Below are 22035 nucleotides of genomic sequence, written 5' to 3'. Positions count from 1 at the left end.
CCTTCACATGCTATAGGAACTTGTAACTCAAAACAAAATAAAACTCTTAAAATTAATTTCTGAATTTTATGTCTATGAAATTGAGTTCAAGTAAGAGAATTAGTGATGTTCAAATCGGAAAGTTTGCAGTATAATGTAAGTTTTAAATGGTTTTAAACATAGACAGTAAAACTTTGTCATAGTAGATGTAGATGCAGTGGCATACATAAAACATCATGCTTGCAAATAGATAGACTTATGTCTTACAGAGAAGGCTCAATGCCTGTCTAGATCTGCAAATACATCTAGGTGTTTACATTTCTAGTTAATAAAGGTTTTTTTCTCCCTATTTAGAATAGTGGGCAAAACATGTATAAATGCTCAATCACTGCCAAGAGAAGAGAATCTAGACTGATAATGTAGCAAGACCATGAGCCCATTAAAGATGGCTCTCACTTTCTCGGGTACAGTTCAGAATCACACTCTCCCACTTTACTGGGGCTCTCCAGAGAACATGTTGGAGTTTTCTGAGGATGGCCTGCCCTTGCAATGACGTAGGATGCTTAGTGAAAATGGAGCTACCCTTTACAAGGGGAAGCTGGACCAACAAATAAATGATGCTTGGAAACATTAGCCCTTCATTCAGACACTGGGTTAAACCCGAGTTCATTTTTAGACTCTTTAGTCCTTATCCTTTCCTCAAAGTTTAAATTGGTAATTTGCATACAGTCAGAGCATTGGTGAAGTGGTGACCTGAAATCTGGATGACAGAGGAAGTGAGCTGTATGGTGATCCCCAGACTAGACACTAGATATTGCCACAAACCCCGAATTTTATTTCCAAAAGCCTTAAGTAAAGAATAATGCTAATAGTTGCCAATGCGTGCATATAGGTTTCCTTTGATGGAAAACATCGATGGAAATTTATTCGCAGTCCTCTCCTGATAATCAATCACACGTGTATGAAAAGGATAGGGTTGCGTGGTTTGCCTTTTCTACTTAACGATGACTCGGTGCCATGTTCTCTTCACGAATGCTACCTCACTTTCTGCAGTTCCTGTCTCAGCCAGGAGGGCAGAGGCTGCCCCAGCCTGTGCAGCAGCTTCGAGAGCTCCACATTGTGTTCGCGGTAGTAACTGGAGAGGAAAGTTCTGGACTGGAAACAAGAAGGAAGGTTTAAAAGACACTCAGTGCATCAACTGTCAACACTTCAGATACAGTCTATCACAATATGTATCTACAAAAGAGTTTACGTTTTTTTTTTCCCCAAATCTTTTTACATTTGACACATTCTGTATAAATCACAGATGTAAGATACAAGAGGTACAAGAGAGTACCTGGGAGAGTTAACTGACAATTACAGCACTTACACATTTTGAAATTTACAGAGAGAAAATTACAGTGTAATACTAGAGAATGAGGAGGTGTTCACACACAACCAAGCATAACAGGGGTGAGTGAGATAAAATAGGTACAGACTTCCTTTTCAAAATTACACCTTTTACTAAAAATTTTAAAACCATACTGTCTGTATAGAATCATAACTGGCCACAGTATATATTTTAAAATTTTATCCAGGAAATTTCTCTTCATAAAACAGTATATATAATATCTATGAAAAGTAGGCTCACTTATAATTTTAAGGATGCCTCATCAATCTAAAGTGTTTGGTATTTTTTTTTTTTTGATAACCATGAAGGATTTTACGTTTTAACATTTTTCTTAGCTTTTTCAAGGCTTACTGTTATTTGTATATATATATATATATATATATATATATATATATATATATATATATATATATATGTGTGTGTGTGTGTGTGTGTGTGTGTGTGTGTGTGTNTATATATATATATATATATATATATATATATATATGTGTGTGTGTGTGTGTGTGTGTGTGTGTGTGTGTCTGTGTGTGTGTGTGTCTGTGTGTGTGTCTGTGTCTGTGTGTCTGTGTATTCAGGTACTCAAGTACCTGTAGAGGCTAGAAGAGAACATTGAATATGATGGAGCTGTGCTAGAGTTATAGCAAGTACTCATAACCAATGAGTTATCATTCCAGACTCCAGATAAATATTTGAATATATGTATGTGAAAATCTATAAGCATATAAATATATATAAACATGAAAAAACATAAAATGTGCATGCATACATATATACATTCATATATTTATATATATGTAATATATATGTGTGTAATATATATACATATATACACACATACATATTTTGGAAAACAAAAATTGTTAACTTGCTTTTCATTCTGCCATATTCTTCATACAACAATCCAATAAACAGTTGTTTTGTTTTTACTGTCTACTATAAAAGTCATCAATATTTCATGTATAAATATTTGTACTGATCAAACATATTTTCCATTGCATAGAAACTTTACCATCTCTCCTAAGCTCTTCTCTACATTTTTAACACAAATGAATTTCTTTCTTCATAAAACTCCCCTAGCAACTTTTGTGTATGCTGTGGAAATGGATTTAGGACAATTACATTTCATCTTGGACCATTCGCCAAGCATTTCATTATGTTTCCTTCCTTAAAGCAGATGGTAAGCACTTCAAATGGGGAATAAGATGTTTACAGTAGTGGGAATGTTACATTGATGTTTTGGGCAGATTAAAGTGATTTCTGAAACCCTTTAGAAATTACTGAGTTCAAAAGTATTTCAAGGACTTTCTGGCACTTATATCACCATAGCAACCCATGAACAATGCTTCCTGCCCTTGCCCTCCTTGCCTTAGGAGAAATGCTCACACTATCTGGCTAGTTTGCCAGCATAATTTCTAGACAAGGCATCTTTCCACACATTACAATTTCTATTAATTTTTTCTTTTTGTATGTTATTATTATTTTATGATTCTTATTACAATTCAGTGACGCTAACTTAGTTCTTCACTGGACAATGAATTCATAGCTTTCTTATCCTTGTATTATCTGAATTGGTTAGCTCAGTTCCAGTTATGTTATTGGTATTGAATGTATGTGTGCTGGTTAGTTATTGTCAACTTGACATAAACTAGAGTCCTCTAAGAAGAGGGAACCTCAACTGGGGACTTGTCTCCATCAGTCAGCTTGTGGCCATGTCTGTGGGGGCATTTTCTGGACTCTTAATTAATGCAAGAGGGCTCCACCCAATGTGGGTAGTGCCAACCCTAGGCCTGTAGGGCTGTTTAAGAGTGGTATCTGGGGAAGCCAGAGGAAGCAAGCAAATAAACACCATTGCTCCATGGTCTCTGCTCCTGCCTCCAGGAGTTTGCTTCCTTAGCTTCCTCCAATGTTGAACTGTGACCTGGAAATGGTAAGCTAAAGTAAACCCTTTCCTCCCCAAAGTTGCTTTTTTATTAAATGCTGCTTATCACAGCAACAGAAAGCAAACTAGTGTAGTATGCAGTTAATTCATGTTAGGAATACTTTGTTCTTTATACCAATATTTATTAAAACTGTATTTTAAGTGTTTTCCAATGTGTAATGGAGAAACATCTCCATATGTATATATATTTAAGTCAGAATTAAATTTTGACAAAAATTCAAGTGATGTATTATATCATTGATTTCTTTCCTCTAATATCTAAGTATATAAAACTATTGATTGCAAAAAAAGTATCAGAAGAAAGAATCAGATTTCTTCCTAATTTTCAAATGGCAATTTGTTCTTGTGAAAGTAATCAAGGCAAGCACACAATACCTCTGAATCCATGGGTGGGTATTTTCGGCCTTTGCTTTTCCCAAGGCATTTGGTTTTTCCTCCTTCTAGTAGCTGACACCAAAAGCCTTTCTGGGGATCAAACCTAAAATATATAAACATGTAAAAATGTCTAAAACATTCAGTAAAGAGCAGGAGAGTCACTCTGGTATGCCTGTTGCTTTTTCTTAATTCATTTCTACAGATGTTCAGCTGATTTTAGAAATGATAATAGACATTAAAATGCTATGTTTTACTATGTATTTTCAAATAGTTCTATTCTACAGGAAAGGCACATACACCTTCAGTACAATTTTATGCTCAATTTTTGTGTGCATATTTTAGTTATGTGTCTATAAAAAACCCAAATCACTAAACATTAAAACTACAGTCTGCATATAAAGGGCCTTTGGATATTTTGTTTACCTATAACTGTGATTTCTACATCAAAAAAACACTGAAATATTTCTAAGAAAACATTTAATGTGTTACCTTAAAGGAACTGAATTTTATATAGGCATACTTTTAAGGCAGTGTGGCCCCTCAGTGTCAGAACAGAGCATATGAAGACACAAGATTTTCACTACACAGGAGACGTTTTATCCCAGATTGGGGAGTAGGAATGAGAGAGGTGTGCCTCTAGATCAGGCAGAGGCAGATACCAGAAGCATCAGCAGCAGATGATTTTTGCAACAGAGAGTTTTTGAAGGGATCAAAGCAGGGAGTCTGTGTTCCAATGAGTTGGTTAGTCCTGATTGGACATGTTAGCTAAATATTGAATTTTGATTGTTCGGCCTTGGTGTTTGGTCTCAGGAGAGTCAGTGATCAAACAAGGGAATAGACTTTGGGGAATAGCTTCAGGAATGGGATCCAGTGATTTTTTTAGCATGGAAGAGAGAAAAGGGCAGAGGACAAATCTGTCAGCATCATATCTGTCCTGCTCAGGCTTGGTAGAGAGCCCTTTAACACTATTCTGAATACAAGTATAAGTAATCTTTCTAATTTGGAAAAAGTCTGTGTTTCATTTTATACTTTAATCTGTTTTACAACTTTCAAAAAGTAAATAGAAATGTAACAGGATGCTTTTAATCTATTTTTATGGCATTTCATGTAATCATTCAAATACATTTGGAGGATTTTTACAATTAAAAAATTAAAACATTCAACAACATCACATTGTGTTTAGGAAGAATAAACTTCTCCTACTTAAACATGGTTTTTATTTAACTGGATACCTTTTTATATTTTATTAAAATGGAAAGAATATAACTCATAGTGTTTTCAGATGACCTGAGCCATAGGCACTACAGCTAGTGAGTAAAATGTAGCTCCCTCCTTGCTTGCTGTTCAAGGCAGGTAGTCCTGCTGTATGATTCTCATAGCTGTACCTCTCTTCTCAAAGGGGTTTCAGCTTCTGTCACATGCTGTCTAGCCCTAAACTGTTTCACTTTCAGACTGAGGAGAAACCACACTTAACTATGTTTATATTTGATACCTTGCTGTAATAATATTGAGAAATACCTCAAAGTAGTTATTTTAAGTAAAATCAAGTAAATTTTCTTGGAGTAGACCCCTGCACTAACAGCAACCTGTTAAAAAACAAAGTCATTAGAAATAATCATCAAAAGAGAATGCCAAATTTATGAAGGAATACACTCGAGTTTTTAAAACTCATTCTATGCCGAGGCAGAACATCTGTGTCAAACATTGGCCTGTTTCTGCTTCCACTTCTTGGCACTTGTAAAATTTAAACAGCAAACAAACATTTCCTGAAGAACGCAATGCTGTGATCATTAAAGTCATTTCCTATAATGACAATAAAACAAAACAAAATAAAATAAAGAGAATCTGGATTTTCCATCTTGACCTTTCACACAATAGATGCTATGGCTTCATGGACTTCATCATCTTTAGCACTTTCTAGTGGAAACACTATATACAGCAGAGTGGGAAATACAAAATTACTGCCATATGGAGATGGAGATCCATGCTGTGATTGACATTGTACTAACATACACAGGTTTTTCTGAGGGTAAACGTATTGAGAGTTCAGCTCTCAGAGCATGGACACTAGTGTCGTTGGTTAGTAGTACCATCAAGGCTCAGAGGATGCGATGGGTTTCCATTGTTTTCATTGGTTGAAACAAGATCATTTCAAAAATAGAAGTATAAAACACACAATTCTGCTGTTGCTAGTTTAATTTTTTCAGGCCACTTTCTTCTTAAATGGGAAAATTAGCTTAATTAAAATCAGGCAAAATGAACAGGGTCATATTCAGAAATGTGTCCCTGGTTTTCTCAGCAAATGGGATGGTCTTCTGTTAACGAGAGGTTCTTTCTGTTTCTTTATCTGTGGGTCAGTTGAACATTAAGTCTTCAGCAAATCCAGAGAAGAAACCAATGTCACCAACATGTCTGAACTCTCTCCAGTGTGCTGCTCAGCTTCTACATGTGGGGAACACATCACCTCAGAAGATAGTGGTGTGCCCACTATCAACTCAGTTATCCATCCAGCTGTGTAACATTTGGGTTTAGACTTCAGAACATCCAGTTTATGTTCTCCTTGTCCTATCTTTGTGCTTGCTATGTTGATCCAGCCAAAGTGCAGAAGGTGAATGTGTTACTTCTAATTCCAACCTACCACAGGGAATAGAAAACTGAACACAAACTACAAGCAGAGACATAATCACACACACACAGACACACAGAGACACACACAGATACACAGACAGACACACAGACACACAGACACACACACACACACACACACACACACACACACACAAAACCTATAGCTCCAATCAGCCCTACTAAGTCAATGAGGCACAAGATGTCCACTGCAGTGACCACTCAAAGACTGATCAACCACACACCAGTGGTCCAACAATAAGTCTGTTTTTGCAAAAGACGAACAAAGAGGGTAAGGGAGAGTTCTCAGGCGATGCCTGGCACGTTACTACCTCCTTGCAAAGCATCTTTATACCTATGCTTGTATGCCAACTGTAGATAAATAGGATTTTGGGAGATCCTTGCTGGCAGACACTGTCCTTATATCTGGGGCCTGGAAAGGAAGCAGTGCTGTAGCTTTGAGCCAATCAGATCCCTAGACACTCACAGAAACTCTAATGCTATTTTATTTCTGTGGTTGCAACTTAGTTACAAGAGAAAAAATGTGTGGCCTAATTGTTTTGTGTAAAGCCAAATATATGGGAATTTCTGTTGAGCACTAACAAGATAGGAAAAAATGAAAGGATGAACCAAGTAAGAAGGGGAAATTTAAATTTATCGCTATGGGACTTGCTGCATGCATAAAACATGGAAAAGGTTTGCATTTTTGTTGCTCAGCAGATGTTTTAGAAAGATGAGGCATAATTGACTGGGATGTAAAGTTAATTAGTTGCAGAATATTTTGATGCCCCGGGCCCATTCCTATAACACCATAATACCTGGAATTTGCCTCTGTGCATATGCTTACACCTTTATAGTAGGAGGAAATTTTCCTTTAGATTCCTTTCCTGACCTATTGTTAGAGAGACCTGATCCCTGCCTCCCCGGCTGTCCTCCTACAGGTTACCAATTAAAATCAGATACATCAGTAGTCAAATGGATAAAAGAATACAGATCCATTTCCAACCTGAACTTTTCAATCTGCTTCCTGTGCACCATAGGCCTTCCTCCACTTTTTATTAATTTCCCAAGAGGGGAAAAAAAAATCATCCTGCCGTGCAAAACAAGATGGGGACGTCCACTGCACAATGGCCCTAAACAGCATTTTCTGCCTCGGGATGAGAATATTTAATGGCATTAAGGCTGACTACAACCCTGGTAACAAAACTGGAGTGTCTGGATGCACCCTGACAGCATCTTTCCTTGCTGGTAAGGCGAGGACTTGGGGTATGCTTGTTGGCGTTTCTTGTTCAACACAGCAGATGTTGTGAGTCAAAACTCTGTTCAGACTGAGGAGTGAGTGATCCTGAATACTGAAGGTCCTCTTCAAAGCATAGGGTTTTTGTTACCCTGACTATTTTGGGGTCCTGTCTCATGTATTTCATAGCTAACTTTATAAACTCTAACAGTAGGACCTTCTCTAGGTTATATCAGTTCATTGTTTTGTGATTTACTTTTAACAGTCATGAAATTGCGAACATAATATTCAAACCCTTTTCAAATAATTGCTAAGTGATACTTAGGACATGGGTTGGCTGGCACTCAGCTTTCTTTATTTTCCCAAGCATCACCATTATAGCTAAATGTTGTGATATGTAATATATGTTAAAATCCATATATTTTGTACTTGTTTATAAACTCCTTCATAAGTATGATTTTACAGGTTTATTGAGCCATAAGCAAGTATTTGTAGTAAACAGGACAGAAGCATTACTTAGGCTACTGCTGAGAAGGGCAAGATATGCCAGCATCAATAACTATTAATGCCAAACGCATTATTGGAAGCTTTGTCTACTCAATCAACAGGGGCATGCCTGGTGCTACTGTTGTTTCCATGTGTAGGGAAGAGCTTCATTAGGATTGTTTTAGTGGATAAGGAAAAACCCAATCTCATTACTGCTTTTCCTGTCCCTCCATTACCCTCTCTAATTGTCTAATTGCTGAGTCTAATCTGCTGTGAACTGGGAAATTATATAATCAGGCTTGTTAGAATTTCGTCTAAAATTTAATAGGCTTTATATCAGAGCTTGAGGGGGAGTCTTTTATGAGTAAAGTACATGCCCTTTGAAAGTAGTTTCAGCTGCTCCGAGCACTTCTTTAACTTGCACTTCTGTTAACTTGCTTCCCCGATTTTAAAGTTGCTTGAATTGGTAGTTCTTTTCCCAGGACGCAGTCAACATATATGCTATTCCACAAGCCCTCTTGTAACACAGCATGTCCCTTTTGCCCAGAGACGGGGTTGCCTCTCCACAGCTTGAATTTGGACCCGATTAATGGACCTTTGTGCCCAAAAGAATGAAGCAAGCTCTGTGGCTGTCAAGCCTATGTCACAGCAGTCATGGTGACCTTAGACCACAAGGCTCTTCCACCAGGAAACAAGGAGAAACTACATGGACAATCTTCACGCTGCTGAACTCTCAGTCTTTGATTTAGTGATCAAAGATGTGAGCGAAGAAGCGTGCAGATAATTGCATCCTTGTCCGTTTGAGTCACATCCAACTTCTTGAGTCTTTTCAGTGACTGTCTAACATATCAGTGGGTGAAGTCAAACCATCTTCACCAACGCACCTCTAGTGATGTTCTGATGCTGGTACAAAAAATGAGGAGAAACAACAAGGCAGGATTCTTGCAGGAAAGTGAAAAGAAGATGCTCTAACACCGTGCTTCTCAACTTTTCTAGTACTGTGACCTGGTAATACAGTTCCACATGGTTCAGTGATTCCCTATCACCACCTCAAAGTATGTTGCTACTACTTCATCAGTGTAATACTGTTGCTGTTATGAATCATAATGTAAATATTTGTATTTCCTTTGTTCTTAGGCAACCCCTGGGAAAGGCTCATTAGACTGCAAAAGGGATAGCAACCTACAGGTTGTTAGAACCACTGTTCAAAGGGAAGGCAAACATTCCATTCTTCAGGGAAACCCCTTGAGACACAAAATGAACAACTCAAAATAGCTCCTGGAAGTCCTTAAAACTACTAACCAGATTCAGTATGTATTCCCCAACCCCAAAGTATATAAACAATAAAACTTCTGAGAGTCACTCTCCAAGGATGTTTGGTGCTTGTAGGCCCAGAGCAAGCAACCTGGCAAGTTGGAGGAAGCAGAAACCAGAGAAGCATCTTGGAACAAACAGGCACCAGTCGAACTGCCATGAAGAAACAAAGGCCAGCTGAGTTGCCTGGAAGACACTCCAGTGAACCGAGGCACCAGTAAGGAGCATCCTCCTACCTGTACAGCTTCCCACAGGCTTGGCAGAGTGCTCCCAGTTCCCATCTCTTGTCACCTATTCTGGGACAGACTTGTGGTGATAATGGTTGTCTTATAGTCATTTCTGCTCCACTGTCAACCCCAATAAACCCCATTGGTTCACCAAAATGGACTTTAGTGCTATCTGTAATTTTGTCTATTGTCAGTCCCCTCTCTGGGATAAAGTGATGTTTGTTCAGATATGCCCAGGAAGAGCATCACACAACAGATATGAATCACATCTCCAAATCTATCCTAAAGACTTCTCCCTGTCTCACAGAAAATGATGACTTTCCATGGTTCCCTTCTGGCTTGCATCCAGAAGGCAAATCTTTCTCACCTTTGTGATTTCAGGCATTTGGACCCCGCAGACAAAGAAAACAGATAAAATGTCTGAATAAACTTATTTTGGAGGACAGCTCAAAAACAAATAGATTTAGCATAATATAAAATACCTATTATACTTTATAATGCAAAGTGTTCCTGTTATTCAGAAGGAGACACCTTATGAGTAATGAGAATATTTCTTTGACTGGGTCTGAGTAGCAGAATGATGTATAAATTCATAGCTAGTATTAATGATGTTCTATACATACATTCCAGTGATAATTTATGAGGGCAAATAATGGGAGTGAAATCAAGCATGAGAATAGACTCACGTTAGTGCTTCAGAGTAATTATAATGAGGTGTGACTCCTAGAAACTTCTGGACTTCATCCATCACAGTAGCTGGGTCAGATCTCAGTTGTTGTCCATCAATAATTAGCAACTGAAAAGCCAAAATTAGTCACTTTATGAAGAGCAAAACTGAATTAAATCAACCAAGCTGCTCCTCTTGACCTGTATGGCATTATTAAGTCTGGTCACTTTGAGAAGAAAACATGTACTACATAGACTACATTTGAATACTGTTTTTCTTGCTTCTTTCCTAATTAGTAATAATTAAAAGTTTCCATAGGCATTGCGTGTGTGCATGTGTTTGTGTGTGTGTGTGTGTGTGTGTGTGTGTGAATTATGAACTCAGTTTATTATTAATCAGAAATAAACATAAATGTCTGTTGCTTTTGAATTATAGTAAGGACAGGAGTTTCCTATCTGTAGCGCGGATTACCTGTAGGCTACCATCCAGCCTACTAAATGTCATCACTAACCTTGGGGCCAGTGGCTAAAGAGTGAACACTCAGGGGAAAAATCTCATCTAGGCTTACAAACCATAATTGGAGATGGGAGAAAATGTTTGTTTCTGACTTTCTCATCTTGGATCACTGCTGGAGATTATTAGATTCTCCCAAGACGATGTGTAAAAAGAGTGTTAATATCAAAGTCCACTTGGAGCTTAAATTGCACCCTGGACACGGCGGATGTGGATGTTTTTCTCAAATCTTGCTATAGTTCTATCTCATGTCTGCTGGGCCTTTTTATCTCTATGGCCATTCAATTTAAGAACTTCTTCTTTCCTAATAAGGGTCCCATGACAGAGAAACAGCAGGGATTAAAACAGAGACTTCTACAAACTCTTTGGTTAACTGACTTCTCAACTGATTGTTTAGAGTTTGTAATTTTGAATTATGTGACACTTCCTTTGTGCCAATGTATTCCTTGAAACCAACTGACAATCCAAAAAAGTTTCCTAAATATGTGTTTCAGACCCCTTTGACTCTATTGTATGGTATTAATAAAGTAAAACTATAAAAATCCACAGTTCTTACTGTCTATATTCTCTTTGGTATAGTTCATCACTTTTTCTGTTTGGCAGTGAGATGCACTTGCAGTATGATAAATGGAACCAAATTTCATGCTATTACCTGGGAAGTAGAAAAGTAGGCCAGCCATCTTTCTATGTGTACTGCATACCACCCAGGCACCAGACATCTCCTCTGCAATGTTTTTAAGTCAGGAGGGGCCCAATGTCCTGTTGTGATAACTTCATAGAAATTGAACCTCAGGGCAGCTGGATCTTCATGAGATCGTTGGTGCTTTAAAGAAAAAGTCAAGTGTAGAATTAGATTTTTTTAATGTTTGCATAAGCATGTGTGCACAATTGTGCACTGGGCACATTATTTATTTTAAAAACTAGTTTTTTTTTTAACTAAATATCAGGTTATATGCAAATATATCTGCAGTTGCTTTTGTTTTAAAATATTTAGGCAAAAGTCAGAGATAATATGAAAGGATTGTCTACAAGGGTCTGATTAGGAGTGAATATATGTTAAGGACAGAAAAATTAAGCAGAAATTTACATGGGCAGAAGTGAGCTCTCATGTTGCTTGGTTTACTGTGTTATCACAATTCAGGTGGTTTCTCTATGAGGCATGTCCTATGCATGCAAACAAACCCCAAGGATTCTGATTGCTAACCATTGCTTCAATATCCTTGTCATTAAGGTTGTCCACAGTGCTTCAGCTCTGTGGGTCTCCCTCCTGCTTTTCAGTATCAAGGCCTAGGAGACTTACACACAAAAGTGTCATCTGGCAAATTAACAGAGCCCAACTAAATGAGAGACAAGTTAAATAATATAGTTGTTGGAAAATGCATTAGTCTCATCACTAAGAACAAAAAGTGATAGATTACGAATATAAAAAGGTATGAATCATAATTGTTGTCTCTAAAGAAATGAATCCTAGTACAGGAGAAGTAGAGTGACAAATAACAAATAACAAAGCCATGCATTTGTCTGATGTATAAGAAATTACTTAATGGGGACAACCAGGCCAAGAAAGAAGCAATCCAGGCTGACAACTGAAGAAAACATTAATAACAGGTGAGGCTTTGGAGTTAAAATGTAACAAGAACACTTTCAATAATAAGAGAATAAGAAAACAGAGGGAAAAATGGATAATGCCAGGTAACTGTGAGTTGAGATGGATAAGGTGTGTGCATATAAATGAACTGTTGTTGCATAATATCTAAAGGTTAATAAAAAGAAAATCTAGCCTAGAAAAAAATATATATGGTTACATATAGGGCCTGCTCTGTTTGCCATGGCTGTTTTTATATGTTAGAAGTAAGTCTTATGTGAAAACTATTCTGTAAATATATAATTTAGTGAGAGGTCAAAAATCAAGAGTCATAATTAATTAATCACCTAATGAATGAAGTTAGTATTTTGTTTTCAGCATCATGCTGAAGACATGAATATAGAGTACATGATCGGACTAATCAAGAAACGTACAGAAACTCCAGAATATGAAAAATAATTATAAATATTCAGTGTATGCATATTAATAGAATACAGCAGGGCTAAAATATCTGTTACAAGAAGTGACAAAAGTGTTCTCAATCTGGTCTTACTGACTCATACAAGTTTAGCATCGAATTTTCTTTATATCCGTGCAACTAAGATTAGCATAGAAATATGACCAGAAAACCACAAAGGAACATATTTTATGGAAAAATAGCACTTTAGCTCCTCTGTGCAGTCCATTATAAAAATGTGGGGTAGAAATTACAGTGGCAGGTGACATTCGTGAGGGTTTCTGACGTACACCTGCGGAGCTGCAGATTTACGGCCCTTATTGAAAAGACAGGTCCACCTAAGTAATAGGCTACATTATTTTGAAATGTGGAGCACTTTGGGGCCCTAGCCTCAGCAATGCAGGCAATAAAAAGTATTATCAGAAAAATAATTCCCTTAAACCTGTGTATTCAGAGAATTTATTTGGAAAGCAGTCAGAGATAAGCACTGTATTATGTACATTCTAATTTATTCACGTGATTTATTCTATATAGAACATATATTTCAGTCTATCCTAAACAGATTAAGCATTTGGCCTTCTCATATTTGGATTTAAAACTTTTAATTAAGGTTTATGTCTTAGTGTTTTGGTAGCTTTTTTTAAAAAAATAACTTTTTTATAAAGGCCTTTCAAATAAAATTCCACACACCCAAATTAACAAGACCCTAGGTCTGCACATCTTAATGAACATCTAAACAGAATAGGCATTTTGAAGACATGAGTCTTCACATTAGACTTTATATTTTCACTATAGACTATATTGTAGGCACTTATCCACCAACACAACCAAAAATACCATGGCAGAGTTAGAAATGGAAAACAATTGATGTCATATCCTCTCTCATAACTCAAGTTCATTTGCTATATTCAGTCCTATATCCCTTAATATTTATATATATCCCTTAATATTTATACATGTTATCCAATATGTGCTGGTTAGTTTTCATATCAACTTGATATAGAATAGAGTCATCTGAAAGGAAGGAACCCACAGTGAAGAAAGCATCTCAAACAATTCTAGCTGTAGAGCATTTTCATAATTAATGATTAATGAGGAAGAGTTCAACCTATTGTAAGTGGAGTCTTCCCTGAGCTAGTAGTCCTGGGTTATGTTAGAAAACAAGCTGATCCAGCCAGTAACATATGTGTGTGTGTGTGTATGTGTGTGTGTATATATATATATATACACACACATATATATATGAATGTTTGAGACCTTTGTAATCACGACTTGCCAGCAAAGAAATAAAATATGTGTCTTGTTACTATTTTAACAAAACATGTCATTTTAATTTGTGTTTTATTAATATCTATTTCAGTTGACCATTTTTCACATAAATTGCTGAATGGTTACAATTGTTCTGTAGTTGTCTCTCAATTCCTTTCCTCACTTGTTTACTGATACTATTGTGTATTTACTTAACGTGCTGGAGAACATGTGCAAATTAAAGCACAAAGTTATTTTTATTGTTAGAGATGCACTCTTGAGATACTGACTTTTTGATTCAATATATTTTAACAAACCAACACTTTACATGTCTGGTTTTGGAAATATGTCAATTCTTTTATTGATGACTTTCTTTGTTACTTCATTGTTGAAATCTCTTGACCAATTCTGTATAAGTTAAATATTTTTTGGTCTTTATAGTTGAATGAATGGATGCGTGGATGAATGGATAGATAGATAAATAGATATAGATAGCTGATAGACAGACATGTAATATTGTTTTAGGTTAAGATATTACATTTGACCCTTTAGTGTATCTGGGTGTTATTTAATTAATAATTCAATCTACAACTGAATGCACTCAGAACTTTTCTTCTTTATTCATACCTGGTACCAAGAATATGCCCTGTCCGAGGGGTCTATGAGGATAGTAATGATCTTGGCTTTGGGAACAAGAGATGCAGCCCTCTTGGGAGCCTCTTCTGAGTGGAAGTAGTTAGCACTCTTTTCAAATAGGAAATCACTGGTAATGTTGGAAGGTGTGGGGAAAAAGTCCATGTACCTGTAGGTAAGGAGAAATAATTAATCTGAGCAGTACTTTTTATTCTGCTGTTATCTGTAGAAGGAATTTTGAAAAGGTTTTCCATTTCTTTGCATCCACTTGAGATTAGTGTGTTATAAAATCAGCCACATAGGCACCATGCTGTGTGATTCTCATGTGAAAGCCACCCCAGAGGTTATGTCCTTATGACTCATTTAAGGCAAAGGAAAGAGTGAGGAAGGTTAAGTGAGTTGATAATGAATGATATGTTTGAGCCGATGTTCTCTGCTATCACAATCCAAGTCTAAATCTACAGTTTATGCCTGTAAAATATAAAATTTTACCATCATCTTGACTGATACTTTAAATAGTAAATGTGTGTTTGCAAATTTGAATACTAAGATTCTTAAGGTTAGATTCAAGTTCACAAGACAGAAAGACATGTAAGTCAAAATAGCTATTAAAAAAAATTAAACAGATTAAGGGAGAGATGTTCTCCTTTTTAACGTCTATGAAATTTAGTAGTATATGCAGTAATATCAGCACATTATAATTTATATAGAGTAACTAAGGGGCTATTTCCTGCAAGTCAATCCAACAGTGCCTCCATAGGTTCCTTTCTCCATATGCTGTCAGAACATCCCTCTGTGTATAGATTATGGAATCAATATGTTCTGAGGCTAATTCAGTACAAGGCCTTAATTATGTGTGTAACCCTCTTTACAGCTCATCACTTTGCTCACCCTCAAATGTTCTAGAAAAAAAGTAATGAGAGCAATTAAGAATTCATAGAAGACACTTATTTCCTCGTTGACATTTGTTATTATGTTTCCCAAATGAAGAATACTGAAGAATCTCATCTGTATTCTTGCTTTAAAAATTGTGCTCCATTTCAGCTCAGAGATAAGAGAAAATTGCTCTTTTTTCTTTAATGATTTTCATGCAGTTCAAAATGTAGAAATACGATGTGGTGGTAACATCTTAGATAGAGAGTGAACAGAGTTTCTCGCAGGATGAGAAGTGGGATCAGGTCACTGGTGTAACTCTTGTCAGGCCTTGACTCTGGAAGGTTCATGTGTTACAGTAACACACAAAATAATACCTTACAAGTTAGGCATTGAAAGGAATTTTCCACACATGAGATTTTTCTTATTTACCAAGGGAATAGAAATTAAATCCAGGATCATAATTTCTTGGAAAGTTGGGTTACAGCCAGAAAAATAACATTCACCAGAGTGAATACCATCTCCAATATTAAGTTTATTAATTTTAGCTTCTGGAAAGTATTGTTATTTTAAGAGTTTTCTGTCATTTATCAAGTGCTAATTAATGCTTCTTTTGTGTGTGAGTGGAATTGATATAGTTTAGGAAAAGCTCTATTATAATTTGCATGACAAATATTGCCTACATTGCAATACAGCATACACAGCTCATGTGGTTAATGAAGACACATGTTCCAGAGTACAAAATAAAGCAACCTCAGGCATCACCGTGAAGACAAATTATATGTTTAATAAAATAAATGGAGGAACTGTAAAATAAGAGTATGCTTAAAGAGAATTTTAAATATCCTTATGAATAATTCTGATGAAAAATACCCCTAAATATTTTTTATTCAATCATATTAACTTACCAGAAAAATATTATCATTATTGCACTGTCCAAATCAAATTATAAGCAACACTGATTAAACATATCATCATTATAAATTAATTTCTAATTCACTGTGGTAGAATTGAGCATAACAAATTTATTCTGTAATTATGCAGATGCCATGCACACATCTGTAATTGCTCTGCAAAGATGGAGCATGTGCTAATATTGGAGTTCATTTTTTGTTGTTATTCTTACCACTCAATTCCCTTGTGATAGTTGTTGCCATTAAAAAATTGAACTTCTTCAAAGGTTTTTGGGCTAGGAAGATTGCTGATGATGGAGGGGTGCATTAGAAGAAATAAATAAAGTGCAGTTGTTCCTATTACAAAGAAAAGAAGGCACACGTTATATGATAGTAAAAGAAGAGATTAAAATATCAGTGTAATATTTAACCAAAAAAAAAAAAATTCAGTAGACCAATTCTTCCTATCGTTTTCTTACTGTTTACAGGTTACTTCATTTTAATACCAATCTCATTGTGTTTATTAGTTTCTGTGACTCTATTTATCTAAGTTTCTGATTTAATACTGCTACATAGCCAAAGTAAAGTGGATGGGAGGCACAGTCAAGATAGAATTTCAGAAATCTGTGTTCAATTTCCTTCTGCAATCAGGTGTCACAGGTGCAGAAAGCCTCTCTGGTTTTGACACCTAAATCTGATGAATCATTTGTTGATGTTTAATTTCAGTCAATTAGATCAATATCCTCAATAAAAGCTGATGTGTTATTCATTACATGTCATAGGAGTGATGATTGGTGATAATTCTTGATCAGAAAATCGCATGTGCTGACCTTAATAACCTTTTGTTCATGTGTGTACTTGAGTCAAGTGCTTAGGTAATGAAAGGACTAACAATGGACCCGAGGAAACTTTCACTTTGCTTGGAAAGTGTATTAAGCATGTAGGAATGTGGGACAAGTGGACCATGCTATCAGACAGAAGAACTGGTAAGACTGAGCTCAAACCCTGTGAATTTCAGAATTAAGAATGGTAGTAGTGGAACCACTCCCTGCCTAACTCTATGGGTTCTGGAACAAGTAACCATGACACCCCTCTGAGAGGACCTTGATCATCAGTCACATAGGGAAAACACCACAAGTCATTCCCCATGCAAATAGAGCTCACTAACATTCCAAGCGGAGCCAATAGGAACCATCTACCCCTAAAACCCACCCATTCCTCATTATTTATAAACACATAAAATAAAGTGCACAAGTTATTTCACAGAAGATCTTCTGATATTGTTTGTTTTATTGAGCTGTAACACATGGGGAAGAGTGCTATCTCCTGAAAGTTTCATTGCTGGACTTTGGACCTGCCTGGCTATCAGCTCATAGTACAACCACCACCACTGCCACTGCCCACCACTGCTGTTGCCACCTTTGCCATCATCCCCTGCCGCTGGCACTGCTGCTGCTGTAGTAGAGGATGAGACCCAGCATCCAGCAACCTGCCCTATGCAGGATGTCCAAAGTTCCTTGCTTCCCTTCTAAGAGCTATGATACTTCGGCTAGCCCTTTCCAGCTGGACCAGAGCCCTATGGAACCTTTGACCTGGTTCCACCTAGCCCTCCTGATGGATAATGGATAACATAGAATATTAAATATATTAAACATATGGCTCCAAGATTTATCAGTTGAATTAAATAAGGAACTCAACACTAAAGGACATATAGAATGTATTTAAGCAATATTAATTTTATATTTAAGCAATAGTTTCATGGGTCTTTTAAAGAAAGTATTAATTATTCCTCTGATAAACAAAAATATAGGGAAAAGTATTTTGGCCTCTTAAATGACAAATCCTGCCGCTATGTCTGAATGTCACATACAGGGAGTTGTCAGGCAAGACATCCCTTCTTTGGCAAGTGTACTAAGACAGCCTTCATGCTATACTGGTGACTTATTTTTTATGAAAATTTAAATGAAAAAAATCACTAGGTACAAGTTAGAGACATCTGGAAAAGAGGGACCCCAATTGAGAAAATACTTGGTCAGGTCAGGTCAGCCTGTAGGTAGACCGAGGGGATTTTCTTGAGGAATGATTGTGAGGGAATTCCATCTACCCCTAAGAAAAAGGCCTTGGGAATTAAGGTCTAAGAAGCAGATGAATGTGAGCTCGGAACAGGCCAGTAAGCAGCAGTTGCTTCTTCGGGTCTGGCCTTCAGGTTTCTGCCTTGAGTTCCTGCTCTGACTTCCCTCAGTAATGGACTGTGATCTGAGCATGTAAGTCTAATAAAACATTGTCTTCCAAACTGCCTTTAGTCATGGTGTTTATTACAGCAACAGAAAGAAAACCAGGACATACAGGCTTTGAAAGTCTAGGTGCCAGAAAGCTAAACCTGGGTAAATTTCTCTTTCTTTCTCCCTCCCTCCCTCCCTCCCTCCCTCCCTCCCTCTGTGTCTCTTCTACTTCGCCCCAGTCTGTCTATGTGAGTGTGTGTTTCTTCCTCTTTCTCTGTTTCATTCTTAGGTCTTAAATCCTAACGGTGTAGGCACGTACATGCCACAGTTGTGAGCTTCAGATGTTTCTGCTCTGTCGGAAGCTGTTCTCACTTAGGAAGTGCTTCCCAACTCATTTGGAAAAGAGACCCAAGTTGGTATAACACGGAGCTGGTGATTGATTCTTGTGTAAGACTTGTGGTTGGTGGTCCAGAAAGCCATGCACATACATACATGAGTGAAATTAAAATCTGATCACAAGTGTGACTTATTTCTTTTAGGCAATAGAAGCAGACTAATTAGACTTGAGTTAGCTGCAGAAGTGATTCTTTTTATGTATCACTCTTCGTGTCACAACACAAGCCACCAAAATGATTCTGAGGTTTTTATTTTTGTTTTCTTTTTTTGTTGTTGTTGTTTTGCTTTTCAAAAATTTGCATTTTTATTGCATTTTATTAGTTCTTTGAGATTTTTGTACAATGTATTTTGATCATATTCATTACCTTTTTTCTTTCTCACTCCTCCCAGAACTATTCAACTTTTCATACTCTTAGTTTAGGCCATTAGAGCCAATTTGTGTTAACCATATGCTCTTGAATATATACAATCCCAAACTTTCTTCTCTCTGATTACTTTGGAAAAGGGTTTGGTACAGATGTCTAATTTAGACCTGCACATTCCATATTATTCACTATCTATACCTTGACAAGTTGAAGGTCTCTCTGTTGTTGTCATCTATTATTTTAAAAAAGAGCTTCTTAATTAACGGGTGTAATAAATCACTAGTAGATAATTTACTCATATTTTCATTTGACAAAGAAATGGTAGCCATTTCTCCTGTAAGGCTCCTGTCCTGTAAGCTACCGATTCAGTGTCCAGGTAACATTACTAGGATGAGTTTCCTCTTGTAGAGGCGCCCTTAATTCCAATTATAATGTAGTTCGTAGTCCCATAGTAGTTATGCCCCAACTGCATTAGAATGTTTGGCCAGGCTAGTTACTATTGCAGTACTCAGAATGCAGAGTTGAGTAAAATTGATGATTGCTTTATTCCTCCTCTGGTAGCATGGATAACAGTATTCAGAACCATGAAAGCTAACCATCACAAATGAAGCTTATGGGGCAGTGCCAGCTTGAGTGCTCCATGTTCTATGACTCAAGCACAGAGCATCTTCAGCAATAGTGCCTGATCATCAAGTCCTATAAGGTAGTCAAAAACATTGCTAATGACTTGTAATGTTTGGTTGACAAGACCTTATTTGCCAATAGTTCCAAAGATGGTAACTATATCTGGCAATGTCTATTTTCAGCCTGAGTTGCCTAGTAGGGACTTGGTTGCTCTCTTCTAGGAGCATTAAAACATTTAAATGTATGTTTGTATTTGGGAAGTTTCTACAGTAATATATTTCCATATGAATTTCTTCAGAGGTATTTTGTGTTATTTATCCCTCACAGTATTCCCTCTTCTACACAATCCCCTTCCCAATCTAGCCCTTTCTGCTCTATAATTCCCCTGAGGTCCTTTATACCACTGCAAATTATCTTCTGCTCTTGAATCCTGCCCCTCCCAATCCTTTGCTAATTTCCTGACCTCTATAGGTATTCCAAATGAAACACATATATCTGTAGATTCAAACAAACGGTTTCCTGATTAAATTCTCAATATGTTTGTTATTTATTTATACAAAGGATACCAATTATTGTGTGTTCATTTTGTATTCTGCTACTTTCCTGAATGTATTTATAAACTGTGGTCTTCTAGTGGAGTGTTTAGGGCCTTTCTATTGAAAGCCATATCTAAAAATAAGGATATTGTGGTTTCTTCTTTTCCTATTTCTATCTTCCTTATGTCTTCAATTATCTTATTGATCTAGCTAAGACTTTAAATTTTCTATTGAGTAGACAAATGGGGTAGATTTCAAATTCTTCTTTTTTCCTTGATTTCAATAAAAATTATTTGAATTTTTCTCATTTAAATAGATGTTGGCTGTTGGCTTATTTGCCGAAATATGCTTAAAATGTTTATATTTTGAGCAATCTCCTGAATGATGCCAATTTGTTTATTTTATAATTTATTGATGTGTTCTTGAATTTAGTTTGCAAGTATATTGTCTTGAAAGGCTTAGCATGTTCAGCAGCAAGATTGACCTATATTTTCTATTTTATGTGAATTTATGTCAGATTTTTGTTTCAGGGTGATACTGGTTTTATAAAAATAATGTGGATATATCCCTTCATTTTCATTATACAAAACAGTATGAGAAGTATTAGTTCTAGTTATCTCTTTAGTTTCTGTTTAGAATTTTGTATAAAATTCAACTAATCTTTCCCTTTATTAGTAGGGAAATTTTTGTTTGCCACTTCTATGACATTTGCATACTAAATGAATATATTTAAATTATTTATTTTATCTTTATTTGGTTTTGGTAGAACAGTTTTGTGTGTGTGTGTGTGTGTGTGTGTGTGTGTGTGTGTGTGTGTGTATGTGTGTGTTTGTGCATTTTGTTTTAGGTTTCCCAGTTTTCTTAAAGTATATCTTAATGATTCTTTGAATTTCCTCAAGCTCTTTGAATATCTCTCATTTTTATCTCAAATTATCATAAGTTAGAACCTCTCCCTATTTAATTTGCTGAATTTAACTGAACTTTTTGCCAATCTTGTTACTCTTTTCAAAGTATCAACGCTGCATTTCATTGATCCTCTGTAGTTTTTTAAATTTCTATTTTTATAAATTTATCCCTGATTTTCATTATATTTTCTCTCCTACTTTATGAGGTTACTGTTATTGTTTTCATAAGACATTAATATTGGCATCCCTCCTCAGATGGAAAGGTGTCCTGGACTCAGAAAAACTTAATGTATGTTGGAACCACATCAGAACCACAAAGCTCTGAGGTGGGACAGTGTCCCAATGGAAAAGGATCCTGAGACACAGGAGCCCAGGAAGCACATAACTCTGAGATGAAGCCTCCTCAGAAGAGGGGCTGTAAGAAACCAGGAGAGGGCATCCCCAGCTGAGCTGAGCAGCTGAGGAGCCTCTGCCTTGCTCTTATTTTTCACTTCCTCCTTTCTTCTTCCTCTTCCTCCTCCTCCTCCTCCTCCTCCTCCTCCTCCT

The 22035-nt window shown here is 36.6% G+C and overlaps 1 protein-coding gene across 1 annotated transcript in view; it reads right to left on the bottom strand.

Moving 5' to 3' along the window:
- Positions 1-279: 279 nt before the first annotated feature.
- The window catches only part of Ndst4 (N-deacetylase and N-sulfotransferase 4), a 284607-nt gene continuing 262851 nt past the window's right edge, over positions 280-22035 (bottom strand). The window contains exons 8-13 of the mRNA XM_021196396.2: positions 16675-16798; positions 14670-14844; positions 11405-11575; positions 10259-10368; positions 3684-3786; positions 280-1134 (exon numbers count right to left, since the gene is read on the bottom strand). Coding sequence (XP_021052055.1) covers positions 1015-1134; positions 3684-3786; positions 10259-10368; positions 11405-11575; positions 14670-14844; positions 16675-16798 — 803 coding nt within the window. The 3' untranslated portion in view covers positions 280-1014. The remainder of the gene's footprint in view (positions 1135-3683; positions 3787-10258; positions 10369-11404; positions 11576-14669; positions 14845-16674; positions 16799-22035) is intronic.

Source organism: Mus pahari, chromosome 4 (genome assembly GCF_900095145.1).
Source record: "Mus pahari chromosome 4, PAHARI_EIJ_v1.1, whole genome shotgun sequence".
NCBI lineage: Eukaryota > Metazoa > Chordata > Mammalia > Rodentia > Muridae > Mus > Mus pahari.
The sequence above is the reverse complement of the archived record's forward strand: the minus strand, read 5'-3'. Positions and strand labels throughout refer to the sequence as shown.